Source organism: Euwallacea fornicatus, chromosome 16 (assembly GCF_040115645.1).
Source record: "Euwallacea fornicatus isolate EFF26 chromosome 16, ASM4011564v1, whole genome shotgun sequence".
Taxonomy (NCBI): domain Eukaryota; kingdom Metazoa; phylum Arthropoda; class Insecta; order Coleoptera; family Curculionidae; genus Euwallacea; species Euwallacea fornicatus.
Window position 1 is genome coordinate 291,097 of NC_089556.1, and position 20,610 is coordinate 311,706.

Below are 20,610 nucleotides of genomic sequence, written 5' to 3' on the forward strand. Positions count from 1 at the left end.
AAATGCAGCTACGTCGTTTAGATCCAAAAACATGAACTTCGTATAAACATATATCGAAACGCCCTTGATTTTCGATATACAGAGTGTGAGAGGTCCGTTTGAAATCTAAAAAGGGTTTTAACTCTGATGTTTGTCTGGTAAATCATAGTTTCCACCCATATGTTAACTTTCAATTTTCTCGAAAATTGTTTATACATGATGTGTTCGTTATATGCTTGGACCTAGACTGCATGGTTGAATTTATGCCAGTATGTTCGTAGTTATCTTGTATAACAATAACGATAGAGATGAATCCTTAAAAGTTTTAATCAATACTCCCGTTCCCAAATTTAGGTTGATCCAGTCGAAAGTAGAGGGCCCTGACACTATATCCAGGCATAACCAAGGAAGCAAATCAATGTTTCAATGGAGCACTACTGCATTATGAAACATAATGCCGGTTTAACTTAGAACCAAATTCGGATTTTTAAACACAACACGTAAATCATGTTTCATTTTAGGTGCATTTTATTACAATAAAAATGTTTAGTATTATTTAAAGTTAAGTGCGTTAAAAACGCCCAAGTAACATTATTGCAAATGGGGCAACAAGTTAATCATTCTAGTTTAACTGAAAGAAAAACTAGCTACGCAGCTCCGTCCCTGCGGGAGGGTGGTAGCGACGATGTTCAAAATACTGCTACAGGTGCGACATATCTATACAAACACGGAACAGCTTTTTCTAGTTTTAGTATTAATTTACAATTTTTTTTTTCAGTTCTCCTTTGCCTATGTGGTACTGTTAGTGGAACACAGTGAGGCTGGTAGTTCGTCAAAACGAAGCACTGATAGTTCTGTTCACGGGTATCTGACCGAGGTTAGTAAAAATTCTGATCAATAGGGTCATGCAGCTGCACCAGCGAATTTGTATCCATTAAAATTGCAAGAAGATAACCGAAACCTGTAAAAAAATTATTAAAGCGCAGTTAAATCGTTTTAATCGGCGATGGTACCTACTTCAACGCCTTATTGCAAACGATTTCTTCACTCATTTGGGTATAGTTCAATTGCATGTAATGGGCGACCATTAAAGACATCGCGCAGCAGGGCGGCGAAGCGTAAACGTAAGGCGGTAGTTGAGTAATCAGTTGATTACCTCTAAATACCTCATTAACGATGGAGAACACATTAATTTTTCCAAGACATACCTCGGATATTTCAATACCTATTTTAAGCCTTTCGTGCTTCCTTCGACGTCATCGGTTGGGGCTTCGCGCCGCTAGATGTGGAGAGCTATGTAGATTGTTCCGTTTTTTACCATTAATTAACGAGGCCTCAGTAAGCCGTTCATAGTATAAAGTAAATATTGAATTACAATACAGGTAGGTACGAAAGCAGTGGAAATGGATAAACAATGCATAATCCGCCATAAGGGTGGATGATACCCATAAAGACGTCACTCGCAGTAAAATGAGGCTTTAGCAAGAAATCCAGGAAGCAGCTTCTTCGAAATGTCCTAAGCACGAGGCCCTTTGGATTTGCTCATTTACCTCCCCTTCGCCATGCAATCAAGGAATATCGAAAAAGTTCGTGATTTCGGATTTTTTATAACGATTTTCTTTCCTCCACTTACTGGTGGCTAGAAGTAAGTTTGATTATGACGATTTTTTTCAGAGGACTTGTTGGTGGAACGAAATATGCAAAGAAGAGTTTCAGAGTTTGTTCCGTTGCAAATGTCCCGAGTGGTCCTATTGTAGAGCGCCTGGTCGATACTACAACGCCTTTTGTTCCATGACAAACACCGGATACATTTGGACCCAACCTGGATTGACCGATAAATAAGTTCTACAAAATCTTCCGCTGCTAAAGCAACCTTTATCGTAGCAGATTACTTAAGGGGCGTGGTTGTAGAGAGATGGTTGAAATATTTTTCGTGTCCTTTATTGTATTTTTCTTCGTCAAGTATGTGTTCTTTTATGACTAGCGGCGAAAATGAGGTAAATGGCTTAATTGCTCTAAGGATGAGGCAAATGCGTTCCGAAATTGTAAAATTTTCAAAGAGCAAAAACTTATCGATAAGTACTTGTAAATCGTAAATAAATGGACGGATCAAAGAAGGAGTGGCTCGTGCTGATTTTGCCCGTAAATTTGCGTAAATAAAACGTACAATTGGAAAGTTGGAGATTTTCTACACCCATTGGCAACGCCGCAGTCGGCTATCCAGTTCCAATTATCGTTTCTACTATATTGTTGCCACTATCTAAAAGTCGGTTAGCAGACTAAAAAGGTAATCGTCATAACTATCCCTGGTTCCAATTTAAACCAACATATTTTTCAAAAAAAAAAAAAAAAACAGCAGTTTTAGCAAGTCACGTTGATATCGTCATAATATTGCCGGTTAAAACAGCTGGTGGCCACCTGAAAAACGCCCTAACAAAACGCGTTGAGTTAAATATGAATTATCATTACTATACAAAACAACTAACCCGTAGTTAATGAAATTTTGTTGTCTATTGAGTGTGTTAATCATCTTCCTTTCCTCGAAACGAATCAAGTTGGACTAATCTGTATATGGTGAAATATGTAACTATTTGCGAGTAAGTGAATCTAAGCAAGTCAAAATACGGAAAAAACGATTCATTACTAATAGTGCTCTTATTTAAATAGATTACGCAGAAACTAAAATTATAATAAAAAGTTCTGTTTTATCGCAGTTGTTCAAAAACTCCACCATTTGCTTCTAAACAGAATGTACAGTGCTTTTCTATTCTTCTTAACGCGTTTACTCTTAAGATAGCTTTTGACTTAGATGGCTAAGGCACATTTTCTCATGGCCCCATCGAGTAAACCATTTTTAAGTGTTTTTATTTTTAAACAAGATTTCTTGATAATCCAATCGAAAGCGGGACACCCTGTAGATGCGTTTATTTAGCGTATTTTTCTACAATTTGAGTTTTCCGTGACTCGGATTTAGCTTTCTTGAGCCTATAGACTCGACTCAGGGAAGTTCCGCTGAACGTCAATTTACGTAGGATTTCTGCACGCTTGAGGCATCGCGTCGGTGGTCCAAGACCCCTTCAACTGTTAGTCTCGAAAAAAATCAAATAAATGTCTGATTAGGCTAAACTAAGATAAAAAAAAAAAAACAAGTTATTAACCCAGGCGGCAAGCTAATTTCATAACACATAATACGAAAACAATATAGATCGTTCGAAGAAAAATCCATCACTGGCGTACAAGGACGTCGGTCATAGTGCCAACTCCATGCGCGCTACAAAATCCCAATTCTTCTTATCGATTTCAAGTCGTGCCGAGTGCCACATAGTTGATCATGGCCCTCAGGACCGGTCAATTGTTTTCCCTTTTCCTGTTGGTGCATTTGGAAGGGATCCTGCAAGCCCTCCCTCTGGAATTCGCCCCTTACGACGATGGCATCGTCAACAATGAGGTGGATCAGCTCTTGTCTTTGAATCAGGCAGCGAGACAGGTGAGTTTTATTTATTTACAATTCTTGCAATAATGTTGGAAATTGTTCCTTCGTTCATTAGCGTATAATGGAGGACAATAATTGTTCTATTTAACAGTAGTAAGTTTGTCGTGCGTGTTACTGTGTTTCAATCAATTCGCAACGAAGCTAAATTCGCCATATGGATATTACGTCTTTAGACGCTTTTCTAGGTGTCTACGTTACCAGTATTTACTACGTTTTCATGCGTTCTTTTGGTTGGCATTAATTAGGGAAATTTGATGTTCTCCCATGGTTCCCCGATGCTGGATGGTGCCTTAAATTTGAGCCATTCCGTGGACTTAAAATCTTCGTTGAGTCTGAGAAGTTCGAATGTGTCATGCAAATTGAATTAAAACGTGATAAGCTGCGTATGTAGTGACGAAAATTGCCGTAAACTTGGCCTTTGCCATTGAAAATTTAAGTGTTCGTCGAATTATGGATGCGGTTATGTAGAAATAACAGCGGCAGATAACCGAACGGATCCAAATTGATTGAAGGAAACGATTTTTTTCCAATAGCACCGAAGTACGACCTTCAATTATTATATAAAGGGGCTGTTTTACATATACGTTGCGCCCTAAAAATCTAGCTACAGACTTTAAGGGGCGGCGGGGGGAGAGATCAATAAAAACGTTTTTTCTTGAGCGAACATATGCCGGCAAATGGCCCGTTTGAGCAGAAAAAACTCATGACGTTTTTTATCATTGCAACCGCTTTTTTTTCGTGTTTTACGTTGTTTTACTGATAAACGAGCGACGGCTTAAGTGGTAATTGCTCAAAATGTTCACCGTTTGTACTTGAGTACAAAAGTTACACCTCGGTTCATTGACTCGCTGACTCTATGAAATATTCCGGGAATAGCTGCTAGATGTGTGTCACTAGCCATTATTCTCGCCGAGACATCTTTCTCATTACGAATAAGCGTTTGCAAAAGCCGGAGATGGGAGATGACCATAAAGGAAAAAATCAACGGCGTTAAGATCAGGCCAACGTGCGGGCCAGACTGCGGGACCTCCTGCCCCGATTCGTCGGTGCATATCGGCAAGTTTTTCGAGTGAAAAATTGACTTTAAATAGAAATTTCGACTTAAAAATCGACAGAATTATTGTCATGATACTTCTTAATCACAATGCACGATAATACAAATAATACCTACTACGATCTTGTAATTGGCATCTTTGGAACATCTCATTGTGATAAAGAAATGTTTGTGTTCCCCAACAACAAAGCATACCGGAAAGGAAAGATGTTCGACCAGAGACAGTGGCGTTCTACTAAATCAAGAATTAATTTAGCTATTTGATTATAATATATTTATTTGCTCTGCGGCTCTAACGACGCTTTTGCGGGCATATGCTTAGTAAAGAAAAAAAAATTAGCGGCTCTATTTCGGGGACACTTTTTTTTTGACGAATCGGCACGTGCCTGGCACGTCCGTGAATCACATATGGACAATGGGTGCTGGAACCGAGATAAAGGAGATCGAGATTCGGACTCTGCCATGCGGCGGGCGAGACAGGTGTTCGACTTGTCTTAGAGCGCTCTAGCTCGAATGCTTCGGCGCAAATCGCCGATATTTTTATTAAGAATTTTATCAAAACTGTTTTTTTAGTCATAACAAATAATATTCAAATCCCAAGCATTCTCTGGGCCGAGTGTGACCATGGCACACAAATCAACATAAATCGGTCCTTTATTTGGCTGCTCGTATATTAAGATTTATCTAGGCATCAAATTTTTCAGCACCAGGTTTACGTGTACGTAAATTTCACGATAAAACATACATACATGGTGTTTTTTTTTTGTTTTTAATCTGTCCACCCGAACATCTCAAAAACTGTTGCAGTATAAAAAAAAATCAAAAAGCACGTGAATCCTTGTTTCTAAGGACCACCTTTTGATCCATAGATGAATATGTTGCCACTCACCCTCTTACCTTTAGGCGTTCCCACTTAAAAAATTTGAAATGGGAACACCCCTCTTGTGGCACGTTAATGAACCGCCAATATCTTTCTCAAAAAACAATTTTTTATGCATTTTTTATTTTCGAATGTGTTTTTTTAAAGCTGCTCTGTCATTATTCGTACAAATGTTCAATCTGAGCACCGTCCTGCTCTATTCAGTAATAGCCGGCAGGACAGCAGTAAGACATAGCAGCGCTAAAGGGTGATTTCCATTTTGCAACGCTCCGTAGTTGGACCTAGTAATGACCAAAGTGTAAATAAAGGAAATTCTCATTATTGGGTTAACGGAAATGCTTGTGTTGAGCGAGAGGACAATCCTCAATATCCTCAAAAAAAATCATGTTCGAACTGCCATTGAGGAGAATAAATCTGTTCGCCGTTTGCTTTGTAACGAAAACTCGAAAAAGGTGATGTGTTCGTCGATTTGTTCGAAAACATCACCGAGCCTCAAATGGTTTGAGTTTTAGAAAATCAAATCGATAACAACCTGAAATTAGATGAAAATCTCGTACATTTTCGATTGGATTGAGTTTCACTGCATTACGCCGCACAACCAACAGGGATAGATGTTGATTAATATTATCCATGAAAATTGATTGGTTGCGGGGGAGCAATAAAGCAGCCATCGCGATTATCGCAATTAACGTTCCTGTTTGGGGGTTTTGGGAGGGGGGAAGATACCACATCAAATCAGTCGTCGGCATAACCAAGTCAGCCAATTTACAAAATTTAGGGCATTAAATGACCGGAGTGTGTCGATCCATCACCCCTTGAAACGTTTGGAGAAATGGGTCAAAACGTTTAGTTCCGATCATTTCTTTGGTTTCAAAAAAAGGTGAGAATTTTACACATTTTTGAATTATTTTTTATGCACAGCTTGTAAAGACCTCTTAAATGAGGTGTCGCAATTTAAATTTTCAGAGTTGGGGTAGTTACCCCCATGGGGGGGCACACGCGGAAACTTGTAACATCTATTCAATCGGTTCCCCTCCATTCTCCGACGCGGTTTTTGAACGATCTAAAACAATTTCGATCTCCAGAGCTATAGGCAATCCAAAGTTTTCCAATTGAAACACTGAATGTGCGTGATTCATGGGAGAGTCAACCTGTTCGGTCGTTCCTGAACGTTGCAATTTCCAAAAAACAGGGTCCTTAAACTCGGGACTTTCAAAACAAACTTTTCAATTTCGTATCCAACAGACTGCGCCAATTCGAATGCAAAATCTCGATATGATTTTATCTAAAAGGGCCTTTTGATGTTATTGAACTAAACTAAGTAAGGTGTTCACGAGGGGACCTTGGATTGAACTTGAAACCGACGTGGGTACCGGCTCTTGGTTCCCAATGGTTCTACACTGCAAACCATTCAGCGCAGCATTAATATGGGTCATGCGTCAGATCTTGAAGGGGGCAGCGAAAAGATCTGATAAAACCAAATTTTTGTTTCCATTCGAGCCTCTATTCATTTCGCCAGGGTTTTCATTCGTTCATTTGGATAGTTAAGAAAATATCGCAAAGGCAAATAATTCTTTTGAATTTCGTGAATCGATCATGGCTTCGCGACAATTACCTAAAGAAATCGAGTCAGAACAGATTTGTAGCGAATGCTTAAAGTTCTTATCGGTATCGCCCATATGGGTCAGCAGGAATGGTAAAAGTGTTTGCGGCAGGTGTATCAGCAAGTCGAAGCCCCACGAAAAGTACACAGAGTCCATTTTTAATGTTCTCGCTCAAGGGTAAGTAAAGGGTGATCGTGAAAAAAGCTTCAGGTAGTCCGTGAAATTCGGGGGCCCGTCTTGGATCCATTCATCTATCGATCTATCAGTAAATGAGGTGTTCGATGGTAAATGCGAAATGGCTTCATTAGGGACTTATGTTTACGTTTCGCTGGCCACTGCGAGATTTTTTTTTTTTTTTTATTGATTACCGGTACCATATTTATCTGGACATAGTTGTAGCCCGTCAGAATATATACCAGGTGATCCGAAAACATTTGTGGAAATTGGATAGTATGTATAGTACAAAAACAAAATCATAGGTAAGGTGGATGAATATCATGGAAATCTCAAATTATTTTCGAGAGAATGACGCCTGAATTTTTACATTATTTACGTTTCACTCCGTTATCTGCAAATGTGTTTATTCAATTTTACCAACTCATTAGGTAAACGTGAGTTTATCTTCTAAAAAATAAATTGTTAAAAATCGAAATGTGGAATTTACGGACGCCCCCTTGAACTGTGAATCATTTTGAGCTACTTCATCAGTATTTTTGGAATACCTCCGAAACCTATCGGAATTTCTCAAGTGTTTTAAGCATCACATTTTAAATCTCCGAATTGCATCGCTTCAAATCTCATTAATTTGCTTATTTTCAAATAGGACATCATGTGCGTTAAAGCATTTTGAAGTCCAGAATTCAATTTCGTATCGCATATCATTAGGGTTTTCTGGACCAGTTCTGGACGGGTCCTTCTTGGGTCCCGGAATAGCGACTCCCAAGTTCGGGTTTTCGTGGCGTCTTGAAGCTGCCAAATTTAAGTATCTTTTAGTATAATTCTGAAACGGTAAAGTTTAACCATAAGATAGTTTGCGTAAACTGGCCCTAACATTTAACAAGAAGTCCGAAAGTGACAAAGAATAGGGGGTTCTTTTTAAAATAACGAAGTTGGCACCTAATTCCGGTTTAGCCAGAAGTGCCCCCATTTCGAAAATATTTCACTTGGATTCAATATGGTCGATTTTGGCCTGAAGCCAAATTTTTTTGCACCACAATAGTCGGAAGTAAAAAAGTTTCTAATGAGCGGATTCCGCGGCTCACCCTGTACAGGATGCATTAACGTATTTTGCATTTTAGTTACAGATTCAAATGCAGTAACTATTTGAACGGCTGCGACGAGGTGTTGGATTTCTCAGAAACCGCAGATCACGAACAGACCTGTGTCGCTACATCCCAATCTTGCATATTTTGCTCGTTTTCTGGAAATTGGTTTCAAATCTGGAACCATTGCTCTAAAAACCACGCACACCAAATCTCGTCTGATGGAGTCGTTACTCTATTCATCCAGGATCTGCTTAAGGACTATTACAGGCAAAAACTGCTGCTCTTCGAACCCTCCAACAACAACTTGATACTCGTAATAATCGAATCGACTGACTGCAAGTTTAGATTGATGTTCGAGGTGTTAACAAACCACACCCTTAAGAAGTTAAGCCACTATTCGGTGAAATTTCTTTCTGGATACGATGAAAGCCACATTCAGATTGACAGTGACTATGGATTGCTAAGGTCCAGCTTCGCTTACGAAAAACCTAAAAGGGATGTTCTTGCAATGTTTGAGGCCCCCGCCACGACCTTACGCTGCCAGATATCTTTGTGCGCCTTCAACATCGAAGAGCTACAAATGGAAATCGAACAGAAACTGTTAATTGTTCAAAAAGATCAGAGACTGATACACGACATGAGAATCGAAACGGAAAAAATGAGAGCTGTGCTAACGGAGAATACAAAAACCTACATTTGCGCCATGCAAATTATAAAGCAAATGTCCTTGTGTTTTTTTAGATGCTCTAAATGCAAAAGGACCGATTTTAAGGACACACACTTCTGTCCAAAAATCCATTGCTACTGCAAGAATTGTCTGTCGAGTTTCTGCCAGGAATGTGGCACAATAAGGGAATTTAGCCGGCTGACAAATCTGGAAAACTTTATCGTTGCTTGTGACTGGCCCAATTGCAAATTGGAAGTTCGATTGGTCGACGCTCCAGTCCACAAATGCATTTGCTTGCATAGGCCCTATAAGTGTCCTCTGAAGTTCTGCAATGAAGTTATTTTTTCTTCGGCAAATCTGGTCAAGCACTGGCACTCCAATGTTCCAGCCCTCGTGCAAGACAACGAAATTGTGTGCGACAGGTATCAGGTTATGGAATATTACTGGCTGTTGGAAACCGACTTATATCACGTAATCGTTCATTTTCTGCATGCTGATATAAAGGTTACCATCGAAGAATTTAATGTTACCGGTAATAGCAAATTGTTCAAATGCCAAGGGCTCGTTGAAAGATGGAGAGATTTTACCTTTGAAGAATTTCTTGGAAAGTATCAGCTTACCGCGCAAAATATGTGTACGCTCACGGCCCTTGGGAACTTCTCAACACAGTCTAGATATTCTAAATTGCGATTGCAGCATGCGCCCAAGTATCCCGTTTAACTTGGTGAATACTTAGTGCATTATTTTATGCTTAACGTTACACCAAAATCCATCAAGTACCATTCTCAAGATGGTGCCATTACTGATACTGTTTGTTCAGCACAAGCGTTGGTAATTCAAGTATTGTTTAATGTTTGAATTGATATTTAATTTTGTCTTAAATCGTTTCATATGTATTTTAGAAAATAAAGTAAGCGTATTGCCAAAAACTCGTCAGGCCTTTATTTGCACGCGCCGGCCCCTGAACAGATACCCAATTTCATCTTTTAAGCGACCCCTCACTGACCACTCACAGCTTCTTTTCGACTGTTTTTTTCTGTCAGTTCGTTGGGTTACTTCATGTCATTGCACAGACGAATTAACTGCTAACCGGAATTCCTCACGTGCGACTAATGGGGCGCACCGGGAGGGAGCTCGTGCTCTCAGGTGTCGCAGTTAAAAATATCAAAATACCGCGTTCACTTTGCTCCTAACACCAGCGGAAATCCTTCGACAACCAGAATCGCAGTTCGGAGAGAATCGTTTGAAGAAAACCCCATGAGTGGCGCAAGAAATTCCTGGAGGGCGAGGAGCGGTCGAGGGGACAAGCTCCATGCTCGCCGGCCTCGGCCCAGTGCGTCCTCTTTATAGTCCTTTGAGGATTTCAATGGAGTTTCTCCACGAACGCTGCATAGCGAACGCAGTCTGCCACTGCCAGGCAGTGGCTGAGACGGAGCTTGCACATTGCCAGAGAAGACGAGAATTTCCGATCAGAAGTGTGATTCTGCTTCACGACAATGCCCCCTCGCCCCCTCGTGCGGCGAACCTGGCTCGGAAATAATTCCCTGGTCATCGCTGGAACACCCTTCCCGCGGTCCAGTTTTATTTCCACGTGATGATCATACGTTTGGCTTGTTGGAAAGGGCGCTGACGCGGAAAAATTCAACAATGATGCAGCAGTTGAGGGCTCCGTAGGCGATCGGTTGCAAACACGTTTCCCTTCTTTGCACGACAACGACGTTGGGAATCTTCCAATAGGTCGGGAAAGATCTGTTCTCAAATCAGATCGTGCAGGAAAATAATGCGTCTCTTTCACTTTTGAATCTTGTTTCGATAAATAATTAAAAAAAAAAAAAAAAATCCGGTTTATATTTGATTCGTTAGTGTTCAGCACTGCTGTTCCCCCTTCGAAAACCCCTTTTCAAACCGGCAAATATTGTTATTAACATGATTAATGACTTCTTCCCATTAGAGCACTCCACATTAATATTCCCCATATAAACCAAACAAAATAAAATCTGGCTTACGTAAGTGGTTGGCAAACATTAATAATCGGGAGATTTATAACGATGGAGTGGATGTGCGAGTAAAAACTCCATTTGGCATTATGAAGTACGGGATTTTGATGGATGTTTTGGTGGTTCTTGCACCGTCACGGAGCAAAAGTGGAACTAAAACGATCCTCTAATGTTTTGGAAATACTTTGAATGGAATGAGATTTTCTCCATCGTGCAACCATTTAATCAGTAAGAGAAATCATTCTCCGTTATTTTTTCTCTTGAAGGAAGACGACGCTCCGACTTCCACATCCGAATACCGGTCAAACGCTGGAGACAAGCCGGGCGTCCCGAAAGAAGTTAAAAACTGGCCAGCTGAAGACTTAAATTTGGGTCAAGTGACCGCTGTAGCGGTTAATTCAGCCCAACAGCCGGTGATTTTCCATAGGGCTGAAAGGTCATGGGATCGATTGTAAGTGTTTCCTTATGTATTCTTCTGGCGACCGAGTATTAACGAGTTCCTTTATCGTACACAGTCATTCATCAATTTTTCATCTACACACGATTCGGAGCGAGTTTTCATTGGTTTGATGCTAAGTTGATGGAAAAATGTTGTGTCTGGCACGTATATTAATGAGCGATTAATAACCTCAAATTTGCGCGTTCAAGCAGCTTTAGATTATTACTCTCTGTCATTAACAGACTTATACGTTAAGTAACTAATATACTAAAGTTAAGCAAAAAAAATTAAAATACATCGCGACCCTGCCAGGATTCGAACCTGGAATCTTCTGATCCGTAGTCAGACGCGTTATCCGTTGCGCCACAGGGCCTTGCACCGTCGGAAGAGCTTAATTTAAATTTCCGAATCATTTTTTACGTTAAATTGGAACAATTCCAGTAAACAAAGTAAGCAAAACTACCTACAATAATATAATAATTTTTTCACGTTTTATGGCCCAACTATTGTAGATGGAAGTTTACCATTAATGCACTAATTACTCTATTACCATTGGAGCTTTTCTAAACGCCAAGTTAAAAACTTAAGGTTTTCTTTCGAGATTTCACTGTAATCGGATATCGGAACGGGTTAGATGTAGGAAAAACCGATACGTTAACATTTTTCTCTAGGAGCGTGAAATAAGTTGGCTTTACAGCATGCATTTGCAAGCAGGAAATAGTACTGTACCGCACATGGAACGTCGAAAATTTTATCGCACTCGTGCGGCAATATTTCTTTCCTATATCACTTCAGCTTTTGTTGTTTTCAATTTTCAAAAAAAGCGCTTTACATAAAAGGTTTCATTCAAAAATTTCAACACGTCGTATTTGGAATATACAGGACGTCAGAAAAGTTTGATTGCAATCAATGCTGTGCTTTTTTTAATCAGGCCCTACTTTTGCTTGTAGAATTACAATTACTTTCTATTTATTATTTAACTTTCTCTGTATTGTCTATTAAGAAAATGGCTTTGTTGCAGCACTTTCAACTTCACTCATTATTACCTCCAAGCCCATTTGGGGCCAATCAAAGATCCTACAATCTTAACTTTAGATCCTCACAATGGAAACGTCGTAGCAAAATGGGGAGCTGACATGTTTTACATGCCTCATGGCCTTACTATTGACAGACATGACAACCTTTGGATTACTGATGTCGGAATGCATCAAGCATTCAAGGTATGTAATATCTCGCTGAATTTTCTTATCAACAAAAAAAAACGTATATGTCGCTATTCATTGTTGACTCATTCGATCAATCAAGGGATCGATTGATTGGTAAAGTAAACAACTTTTTAGCACTTGTTAATTTCTGCATAAATAAGATATAAATCATAGGTATAATTAACGATCAATTGACAAGTTCATCTGATTTATTCTTTCATTTAGTTCAAACCTGGGGAACAGCAACCAACTATCATTTTCGGTGAACTTCTGGTTCCAGGCTCTGATACTAAACATCTCTGCAAACCTACCTCCATTGCTGTGGCAACCACAGGGGAAGTCTTCATTGCTGATGGTTATTGCAACAGTAGAATCTTGAAATATAATGCTGCAGGAGGTTTACTTAAAATTATACCAAATCCTGCTGGTAATTTAGATAAAAACGTGAGGTAAAATGAATAAATATGATTGGTGCTAATCATAGATGTAATGTCGCTGCAAGTTCCTCACTCTCTTGCCCTAATCGAGTCGATCGATCGGCTCTGCATAGCAGACAGAGAAAACATGAGGGTGGTGTGTCCTAGAGCAGGGCTGTATAGTTTGAAGGGTAAGAAAAATAACCCTTTGACGATTCAACAACCTGATATGGGTAGGCTGTTTGCTGTTGCTGCAAAAGGTGAGATTAAAAAAAGTCTTTTTTTTTATTGCTGGTTTTAAAAAAACAGTAATTTTGATTGTACGTGTGTATTGTAAAATTGGTTTTTACGACTACTGCCTCCACTTGTAATGTCTCCTTTCATAGGGCGTTGTAGAAAAATACGTTATTTTGCCCTTTTTTGAGGTTGTTCGAAGTTTATTATCATTTAATAAAAAATGGTTAAATATAAGGTAAAAATTAAATAAAAAGAAAAAAAATTACGCCCCCGGGTGGGCTCGAACCACCAACCTTTCGGTTAACAGCCGAACGCGCTAGCCAATTGCGCCACGGAGGCTTTGCGTCGTATGTTTAAAAAGTGCTATATTATCGTGACATAGTTTTATTGGGACACTAAAAGTTTACTTTAAAATTCCATAATTAAAGCATCGTTTATGTATGTTGGCAAAAATATCAATTCCCAAAGCTTTTCATTAAACAGAATAGGAAAAACTTGGCCCATATGAAAAATCCCTTTGAAAAACTAAAAAGAATTTCCTTCGTCATATTATCCACAAAGTTATACATCTATATATCAAAGCGATATTTATAGTTGAATTGACGGCGAAACTATAAAGTACTAAGCCAAGACAGTAAATTTACACTTTCATTGACGATAAAAAAAATATTTTTTGTTGCTAATGAGTACGTAGATATTTTGATAGCTAAGATCGCCTTCGAAAAACGTTATTCTTTCACTAATTTGTTGGTTCCCTTCCAGGAAAGCTGATTTACGCGGTCAATGGACCCACAAACCAACTCTTGTCTGTTCAGGGCCTCACCATCGATCCAGAAAACGAGTCGGTTATAGACCACTGGGCACCAGAAGAGGTACTTATCTCAATAGAAATAAAAATTTATAACCGAAAATTCTGCGATATCTCGTTCTTACGTCCATTCAAATGAACACATTGTAAACGGGCCACGACCACTTCAATTATTGTCAGAAAGAAGGGAAAAACCTGTTTCTTATGTACCAACTAATCAGTGTTAAAAAGCCTTCTAATTCCAATTAACAATTTTCCGATTGCTAATTGATATTAAGTATCGTGGACCATCGTTTAGCCTTAGGACTAAGCAAAGAATTAGTTTTTTCATTTCATTTCTAGCGTTTCGTTTCTTCACATAAATTAGGTTGTCATAACGTATTTTACGAGATTTTCTCTACTTTTTCAGGGATTTAATAACCCCCATGACATCGCTGTGAACCTCAACGGGTCTGCCTTGTATGTGGTGGAAATCGGACCCAACAAGGTCTGGAAATTTGAAATAGTTCCTCCAAAGAAATAATAAACTTGTAAAAAATAGCAAATTAAGTTGTTTACTAAAACTTCGAGACATGTTCACTGCCTTATTTTTAAATAGTTTGCTCGCCTGCTTTATTTACTTTAAACCAAGACCTCAAGTCATAAAATAGCCTTAAGAGTTCGAAAAGTATTTTAGAAGAGTTTTAACGAATGTAAAATAAAAATAAATAATAACTTTCTAAGTTTTGTACTTGTTGAGGTGGGAAAAGTTTCCGTATCTGTTAGATTTTACATTTAGTTATATGTAGGCAGGAAAGCTCACCGCAACTAACAGACAGATTTTATGTAGATAATGCTGTGCATTGAAATGCACAGCGATTATTGTTAAGTTCTCGGTTAATTTTAGCGTAAAAGACCCAACAATGTAGACAATAACGGTTAAACTTTGTTAATAAAAATTTTGTTGGAAACAACTTTTGTTTTTGGCGTTATCAAGGTTTAATTGTGAGAAAAATTAAAAAAGGAACAATGAACCAAATCAATTAGAGAAAGGCAAAGGTGTAAAAATGAACAATTTGAGAAGTGGGAAGACAGACAATCGTGGAAGATCAACAGTTGGATGAAGCTGAAAAACGTAGGATAAAACTGGTCGGAGGAAGAAAGGTTATTGCCGTTTAAAGGCAAGGGAATATTACGCGAAAGAGTGAATCTTTTATTAGGAATAGTTCTCTGTAATGCATATTGTGGAATAACCGAACAAATTCTAGGAATATCTAAAAATATTAGTGAGCTACCACCAATTTAAATATTCAAAAAGTTCCACCAAAGCAGCGCATAAAAATCAATCGAAAATTAACGATTTAAATACCTATACCCACCGAGTGGCTGAGTCATCCAACTCAAGGATCATCTAAATCTGAAAACTCGCAGATTTCTAACTATTTACTTTCTTATATCACAATGAAAACTATATCCACGTATCCGTTTCACTTCTTTGTTGATTATCACAAACAAACAACTACACCTCTAAATTTAGCTCCCTCTAATTAAACAATAAGAAAACAGGCCAAGTACAAATAAGAACACGAAATATTATGTAAAATCTCGGACGCAAACGGCCACTTCGCTAAACAAAACGGAACGTTTATCCTGGACAATGGATAATTTATTGGTACGAGTTTGTTCGACAATTTTGATATATGTACCAAATTAATTAGAGCATGAGCAAGTGCGTCAATCACGGAGATCTAGCAGGTATACTTACGATGATGACTCGTGACCACTTTTCCGCTATAAAAGCGAGGCTGAAGCACGTGTGGAAACTCAGATTTGAAGCAATAGTCGGAGAGTTAATGCGATCACTAGTCAGTAGTGAAGTGATTTTTAAGTCGAAAAACGATTAAAAAATATAATGAAATTTTGTGCAGTGTTCGCAGGAGTGATCTTCCTAGTGGAAGTTTTCAGATGCGTGGAGTCCAAGAGTGTAACCCTTATACGTGATGTGGAGATCGAACTTCCGGCAAGTGAGAAAATTAGCAAGCGTGATGTATCAGCTCTCCCGAAGCTCGAACAAATTGATCCATCATTATTAGAGAAAAACGTTAATGAACCTGCAGCATCTCGTTCGGTCCATGACGATTCATTTAACTTGAGACAAAAGAGGTTCCTGCAAAACACCGCGGGATTTCCCTTGGAACATTTGATGGGAAGGCTCTAGACGAAATCCCTTCGAAATAGGAGAGATAAGACTTTAACCAGCCGATCTCATCAGTCCATTATTATTGTGATCTTAAAGCGGTCCAATATGCTGTGAACCTAAATGGCGTTTTCCATAATTTATATATTTATTTAATTATATGTGTTTTTGTACGTTTCGTGTCTTCGTTTAAATAAATTATAAAATTTATTTTTTGAAATATTTTTTGTAGTTTTTATAATGAAACGCAAAAATTGGAATTTTGCCACATGGTTGGTTTTTAGGACGCATCTATATAAGGTTTTGTGAAACTAAGAAACCGTTTGGCTAACAATTCTGCAAAATTGAAAAAGGTCAGGCTATTGTGACGTCAGAAAACCTTTTTGTTTTAAAATTTATTGTTATAAACCTCTTTTCTTTCATACTTTCTCTTTTTTCACCTTTTGATTCTACTTACCTTGCTAATAAAGTGTCACGTATGGTAACTGTTCATCTCATAAACTATACCTGTAGCTTAATCGTTAAATTTGTACGAGTATTTCATCATAAGGAAGAATATGGCGCTTTAACCGAACCTTTAAACGTACAGTCGTGGTTATCTTATGCAAGTTTTAGCTTCCCATATTACAGGCTTCAAAAAATACGAAGGGATAGGATGTCTTTATTTACGACCGGACTACATGAATTTGTCATTACATAACTTTATTCGCCTCGGTATGTACTTTACACAAAACGGTAGCCTAATCTAACATCAACTATGATTATTGCTTGGATTTTTATTTCTCGAGCAGGACAAATAAGTTTAACACTTATTAACATCTGTTTTACTTTTGATTGACTTACAGTGTGTATAACATTCAATAATTGTGATATATAGGGTGTTTCAGTTTTCAGTGTTTAGCCCTTTCAGAGGCTTCGCAAAATTGGGAAAAAATACAACTTTTTTAAATTTCTAATGAAAAACAAAGTTATCCCACTTAAACAAGACACTCTGTACAGGGTGGTTCATAACAAGTTTCATCTAACTTGCATATTTCAGGTTTTGCTAATGGGAAATTAACTAGACGCAATTCCACTACAACGAAACACCCCATACGACGAAAATTTTCCCAATATAATGCATTGTTAATATGTTTAAAATATAATTAAATTAATTTCATAATGATTACGCTTCGAAATGACTAGAGACACTGCTTCTGTATACGTATTTACAAACATTGGGTATCTTTGTACAGAAAGTCCTTTTACAAGCTGATAGGAGCTTTTAATTATATAAATATACCAAAAAACCCATAAGATCATCTTCTTCATTTTCTCGTTTGCTTTATTTCAAAATACAAAGCAAAATTTAGATAGTGATATTCATCGTACTTTTCTCACTTGAAAACGAAAACGAGAACTAAGGAAAAAAGTAAATGCGGAATGTTTCGGATAAAATGAATTGCTCGCAAAAATAATCGAAGCAACACATTTTTCGAGCATTTCTACGGAAGAAATTGACTTTCGAAATATTTTTTATTTATGCAAATCGGCCAAGCCATTTCCCAAATAAATTCGACCTCTCAAAAATGACTTAAAAATGCGCCTTTTCGACTATTGGGGACCAAAAATGGAGTTCTGGCCATCTTCTCCATCAATACATGGATGCCAGAAATTACAATTACACAATTCTTCCTAAATACCCGTTCCCCAACACTTGCAACAGAAAATAACTGCGCGTAATACTGTTTATAATACATGCTAGCCGATTCGAAATTTATAAATCTCTCTCGTTTGATATCAATTTTGTTTTGTTGAATCTGGCACAAAATCTGAACACGGAAGAGTTCAGCGTGTGAGGCTCGCTCTCTAAGCACTGGAGACCACAGAGGGTGAAACTCACTTGGATGATAATTCATTTTAAACACTTACTTGTATGGGCAGATTCGAAGAAGACTGACTGACTTCATTGTCGCACGTTCAGCTTGCAAAAACCTATTTTATAACGCGAATACTAAAGAGGCGACACCACGTATTTATTTATTCCAATTACCTATGCATAGTTATTACTTAATTACGAACTATTCGTTGGTCGTTTTCGTCTAAAAACCAGTGCAAAAATACTTCTGAGGCGCCACCATTTGCTATGCCTGCGCAGTTTGCGTTCATTTCCTCCCAATCCGATACGTTGTCGCTCTTTATTTCTAATTTCACGGACCAATGTGTGGAACGCGTCGTCTACGTAAGTGCGTAAACACGCAGATGTTTCGTAGAAAGGGCAGCCAAATTGTCGAGCCAAAGATTTACCTGCATAGATGACACTCTCATGCTCAAGATAATAATAAAGAAGTAATTAAAGAACGTTGCAATATACCTTCTTCTGTAGAAACTTTTCTTTGCAAATGAAGATCAAATTTGTTGCCGATCAGGACGATCGGTGTGTCTTCAGAAGCACGCACCTTTTGAATTAATTTTCTGTATTCTGAGGCTTCTTGAAAACTGTGACGGTCTGTCACACTATAGCAAATCATGAACCCTTCGCCACACCGCATGTATTGATCCCGCATGGCAGTGAATTCTACCTGCAAAGTGTGAAGTTTAATAATATTAATCAAAAATTTTGAACCCAAAAAAAATATTAAAAAAAAATCTTCAATCTGAAAGCTCAATAAGAGGTCTCTGTGGCAAGGTTAAATTTATAGGATTTTCATCAAAAAACTAACTTAACCAAATAAAAAAAAAACATGTATACATATATTAAACTCTTATTCTTCTAGAAATAACATTGGTGAATGCAGATTAAAAAAAGATATCTTGTATATGTCCTTCAAAAAAGCTTCTTTACAAAACTATACAGAGATGAAATTTTAGTTCAAAAATTGATATACATATTTCAACTGCAAAATACTTGACTAATGGTAGGTAAAGTAATTCTGATAATAGGTGTTGCTTACTACTTTTTACTTAAACAAATCTGGATTAAACTGAAGTGTTGATAACAAGCCATGAGTAGTGGTCTGGGTAACTTGCCTGGCCAGCTGTATCCAAAATATCCAGAAGAGCTGGATCTCCATCAATAACTGCTTGCTGCTGATAGGAATCTTCTAATAATAAGAAAATAACCAATACAACAAAGAATCACAATTAAAAACACTTTTTCATTATGCTACTTTTAAAACAAGTATTTCCTAGTTAGTTAACTTTACTAAAAGTATAACTTTTTAGTTTCACTCTGTCAAGCAATTCCTCTCTCTACCATACAAATTACAAGGGCCGATCAAACAAATCTCATTTTATGCAGGGTATCTCAGATTTGATGTTACAGCAATGATCTCAAAATGTAGCTGATATATAGAAGAAGAGTTTTTGAAATATGGCTCTTTTCGCACTTATGACAGTCATAATTTTGGAATGGTTTTAACTACAGTAAAATGGCTATTACACTTATATCTTAGTTTGTCAGAGGCAATGTTTACCACTTTTTAAATCAAAATGAATTTCTTTGATGGTGATGCAGATGATGAATATGAGGATGAGGATGTCACCACCATGAAATATATCATTCATATGTATCTATGAATGATGAAACATAACACAAAGAAAAATTAAGAATACAAAACGAAATATGAAGTAAATTTTTACTTACCAATTGTGGGATCATGATAATCTAAAAAACTGTGGCTCACAAATTGAAGTGTAACAGCTAAAATATTTATTAAATTAAATATTTGAGCATTAACTTGTATCAAACTTAATTTATCACACATACCCGATTTGCCAACTCCCCCATCTCCTAAAACTACAATTTTGTATACTCTACTGCCAGTTCTGGACTTGGTTTGATTTATACTACTGCTTCCAATGGCCACTTTGTTGCTACTGCTATCTTGAGCAACTTCAATCTCTGAACAGTCTTTTCCTGAACGATTTGACTCTTGCCTCGATAATTTCCCCCTTTTCTTGTAACCAGCTTCACCAGCCATGAGAATGAGCATACGTTTTCACGGTTCTGGGTACTGGACTTGGGGTCGTCTTGTGCGAATAGATTCATAGACACAATTCAGATTTTTCTCTGCGATTTCAAAATCAATTGTTTAATCGCATTTCTCCCCAGCAAACTGGTACGATAAAATAACATATGCATGCTACAGACAATAATTGTATTTTTAAAAACGTTGAGCCTTCAAATTACAAGACTTAACGAGTTTTTAATTCGAAAGTTTTGGGGGCCGTTCGGTGGGGGGCCCGGAGACTTTTCACTTTCAGTCAGTTTAGTGTCGCTTCTATTATATTTTTATTTATTTTTATTTTGCTCGTTCGTCTCGTGCCACTGTTTACTGTCTCACTTCTGCCTTCTGTCACATTACTTAAATTAGGGATTTTCGGAAAGGCAAATCTTATATAGGTTTTC

At 37.8% G+C, this 20,610-nt stretch overlaps 3 protein-coding genes and 2 non-coding genes across 8 annotated transcripts; 2 read left to right on the forward strand and 3 right to left on the reverse strand.

Annotated features, from left to right (window-relative positions):
- Positions 1–1,816: 1,816 nt before the first annotated feature.
- LOC136344222 (peptidyl-alpha-hydroxyglycine alpha-amidating lyase 2-like) lies at positions 1,817–14,997 on the forward strand. Its single transcript, XM_066291466.1, has 8 exons — positions 1,817–2,576; positions 3,185–3,466; positions 11,206–11,390; positions 12,400–12,598; positions 12,809–13,010; positions 13,068–13,259; positions 13,999–14,108; positions 14,454–14,997. Exons 2-8 carry the CDS (start codon positions 3,311–3,313, stop codon positions 14,565–14,567), a joined length of 1,158 nt encoding a protein of 385 aa, XP_066147563.1. The 5' UTR covers positions 1,817–2,576; positions 3,185–3,310; the 3' UTR covers positions 14,568–14,997.
- LOC136344219 (uncharacterized) lies at positions 6,841–9,873 on the forward strand. The gene is made up of 2 exons (XM_066291462.1): positions 6,841–7,187; positions 8,309–9,873. Exons 1-2 carry the CDS (start codon positions 7,003–7,005, stop codon positions 9,660–9,662), a joined length of 1,539 nt encoding a protein of 512 aa, XP_066147559.1. The 5' UTR covers positions 6,841–7,002; the 3' UTR covers positions 9,663–9,873.
- On the reverse strand, positions 11,679–11,751 carry TRNAR-ACG (transfer RNA arginine (anticodon ACG)). Its single transcript has one exon. It is a non-coding gene; the product is annotated as a tRNA-Arg (tRNA).
- Positions 13,502–13,575, reverse strand: TRNAN-GUU (transfer RNA asparagine (anticodon GUU)). Its single transcript has one exon. It is a non-coding gene; the product is annotated as a tRNA-Asn (tRNA).
- A 1,906-nt stretch (positions 14,998–16,903) lies between the features above and the next one.
- Positions 16,904–20,560, reverse strand: Ric (Ras-related protein interacting with calmodulin). Of its 4 annotated transcripts, XR_010732888.1 has the most exons (7): positions 19,969–20,560; positions 19,846–19,902; positions 19,230–19,303; positions 18,574–18,781; positions 18,253–18,506; positions 18,132–18,194; positions 16,904–18,075 (listed from the first exon to the last, which is right to left on the reverse strand). XR_010732888.1 is itself a non-coding variant. In XM_066290990.1 (6 exons), exons 1-5 carry the CDS (start codon positions 20,192–20,194, stop codon positions 18,274–18,276), a joined length of 798 nt encoding a protein of 265 aa, XP_066147087.1. In that variant the 5' UTR covers positions 20,195–20,559; the 3' UTR covers positions 16,904–18,194; positions 18,253–18,273. The 4 variants fall into 4 exon arrangements, 2 of the variants coding, with proteins under 2 accessions (XP_066147087.1, XP_066147088.1); XR_010732887.1 differs by having other exon boundaries at positions 18,132–18,506; XM_066290990.1 differs by having other exon boundaries at positions 16,904–18,194; positions 19,969–20,559.
- Between the last annotated feature and the right edge of the window lie 50 nt (positions 20,561–20,610).

Excerpts from the sequence above, each read along its gene's own strand:
- LOC136344222 (XM_066291466.1), top strand. The coding sequence starts at position 3,311 with ATGGCCCTCAGGACCGGTCAATTGTTTTCCCTTTTCCTGTTGGTGCAT. Across the intron at positions 12,599-12,808 it reads GAATGCATCAAGCATTCAAG|TTCAAACCTGGGGAACAGCA; the intron begins GTATGTAATATC and ends TCTTTCATTTAG. Across the intron at positions 13,011-13,067 it reads AATTATACCAAATCCTGCTG|ATGTAATGTCGCTGCAAGTT; the intron begins GTAATTTAGATA and ends TGCTAATCATAG.
- LOC136344219 (XM_066291462.1), top strand. The coding sequence starts at position 7,003 with ATGGCTTCGCGACAATTACCTAAAGAAATCGAGTCAGAACAGATTTGT. Across the intron at positions 7,188-8,308 it reads TTTAATGTTCTCGCTCAAGG|TTACAGATTCAAATGCAGTA; the intron begins GTAAGTAAAGGG and ends TTTGCATTTTAG.
- Ric (XM_066290991.1), bottom strand. The coding sequence starts at position 20,194 with ATGCTCATTCTCATGGCTGGTGAAGCTGGTTACAAGAAAAGGGGGAAA. Across the intron at positions 19,903-19,968 it reads TGGGGGAGTTGGCAAATCGG|CTGTTACACTTCAATTTGTG; the intron begins GTATGTGTGATA and ends TAAATATTTTAG. Across the intron at positions 19,304-19,845 it reads TTATCATGATCCCACAATTG|AAGATTCCTATCAGCAGCAA; the intron begins GTAAGTAAAAAT and ends TCTTATTATTAG.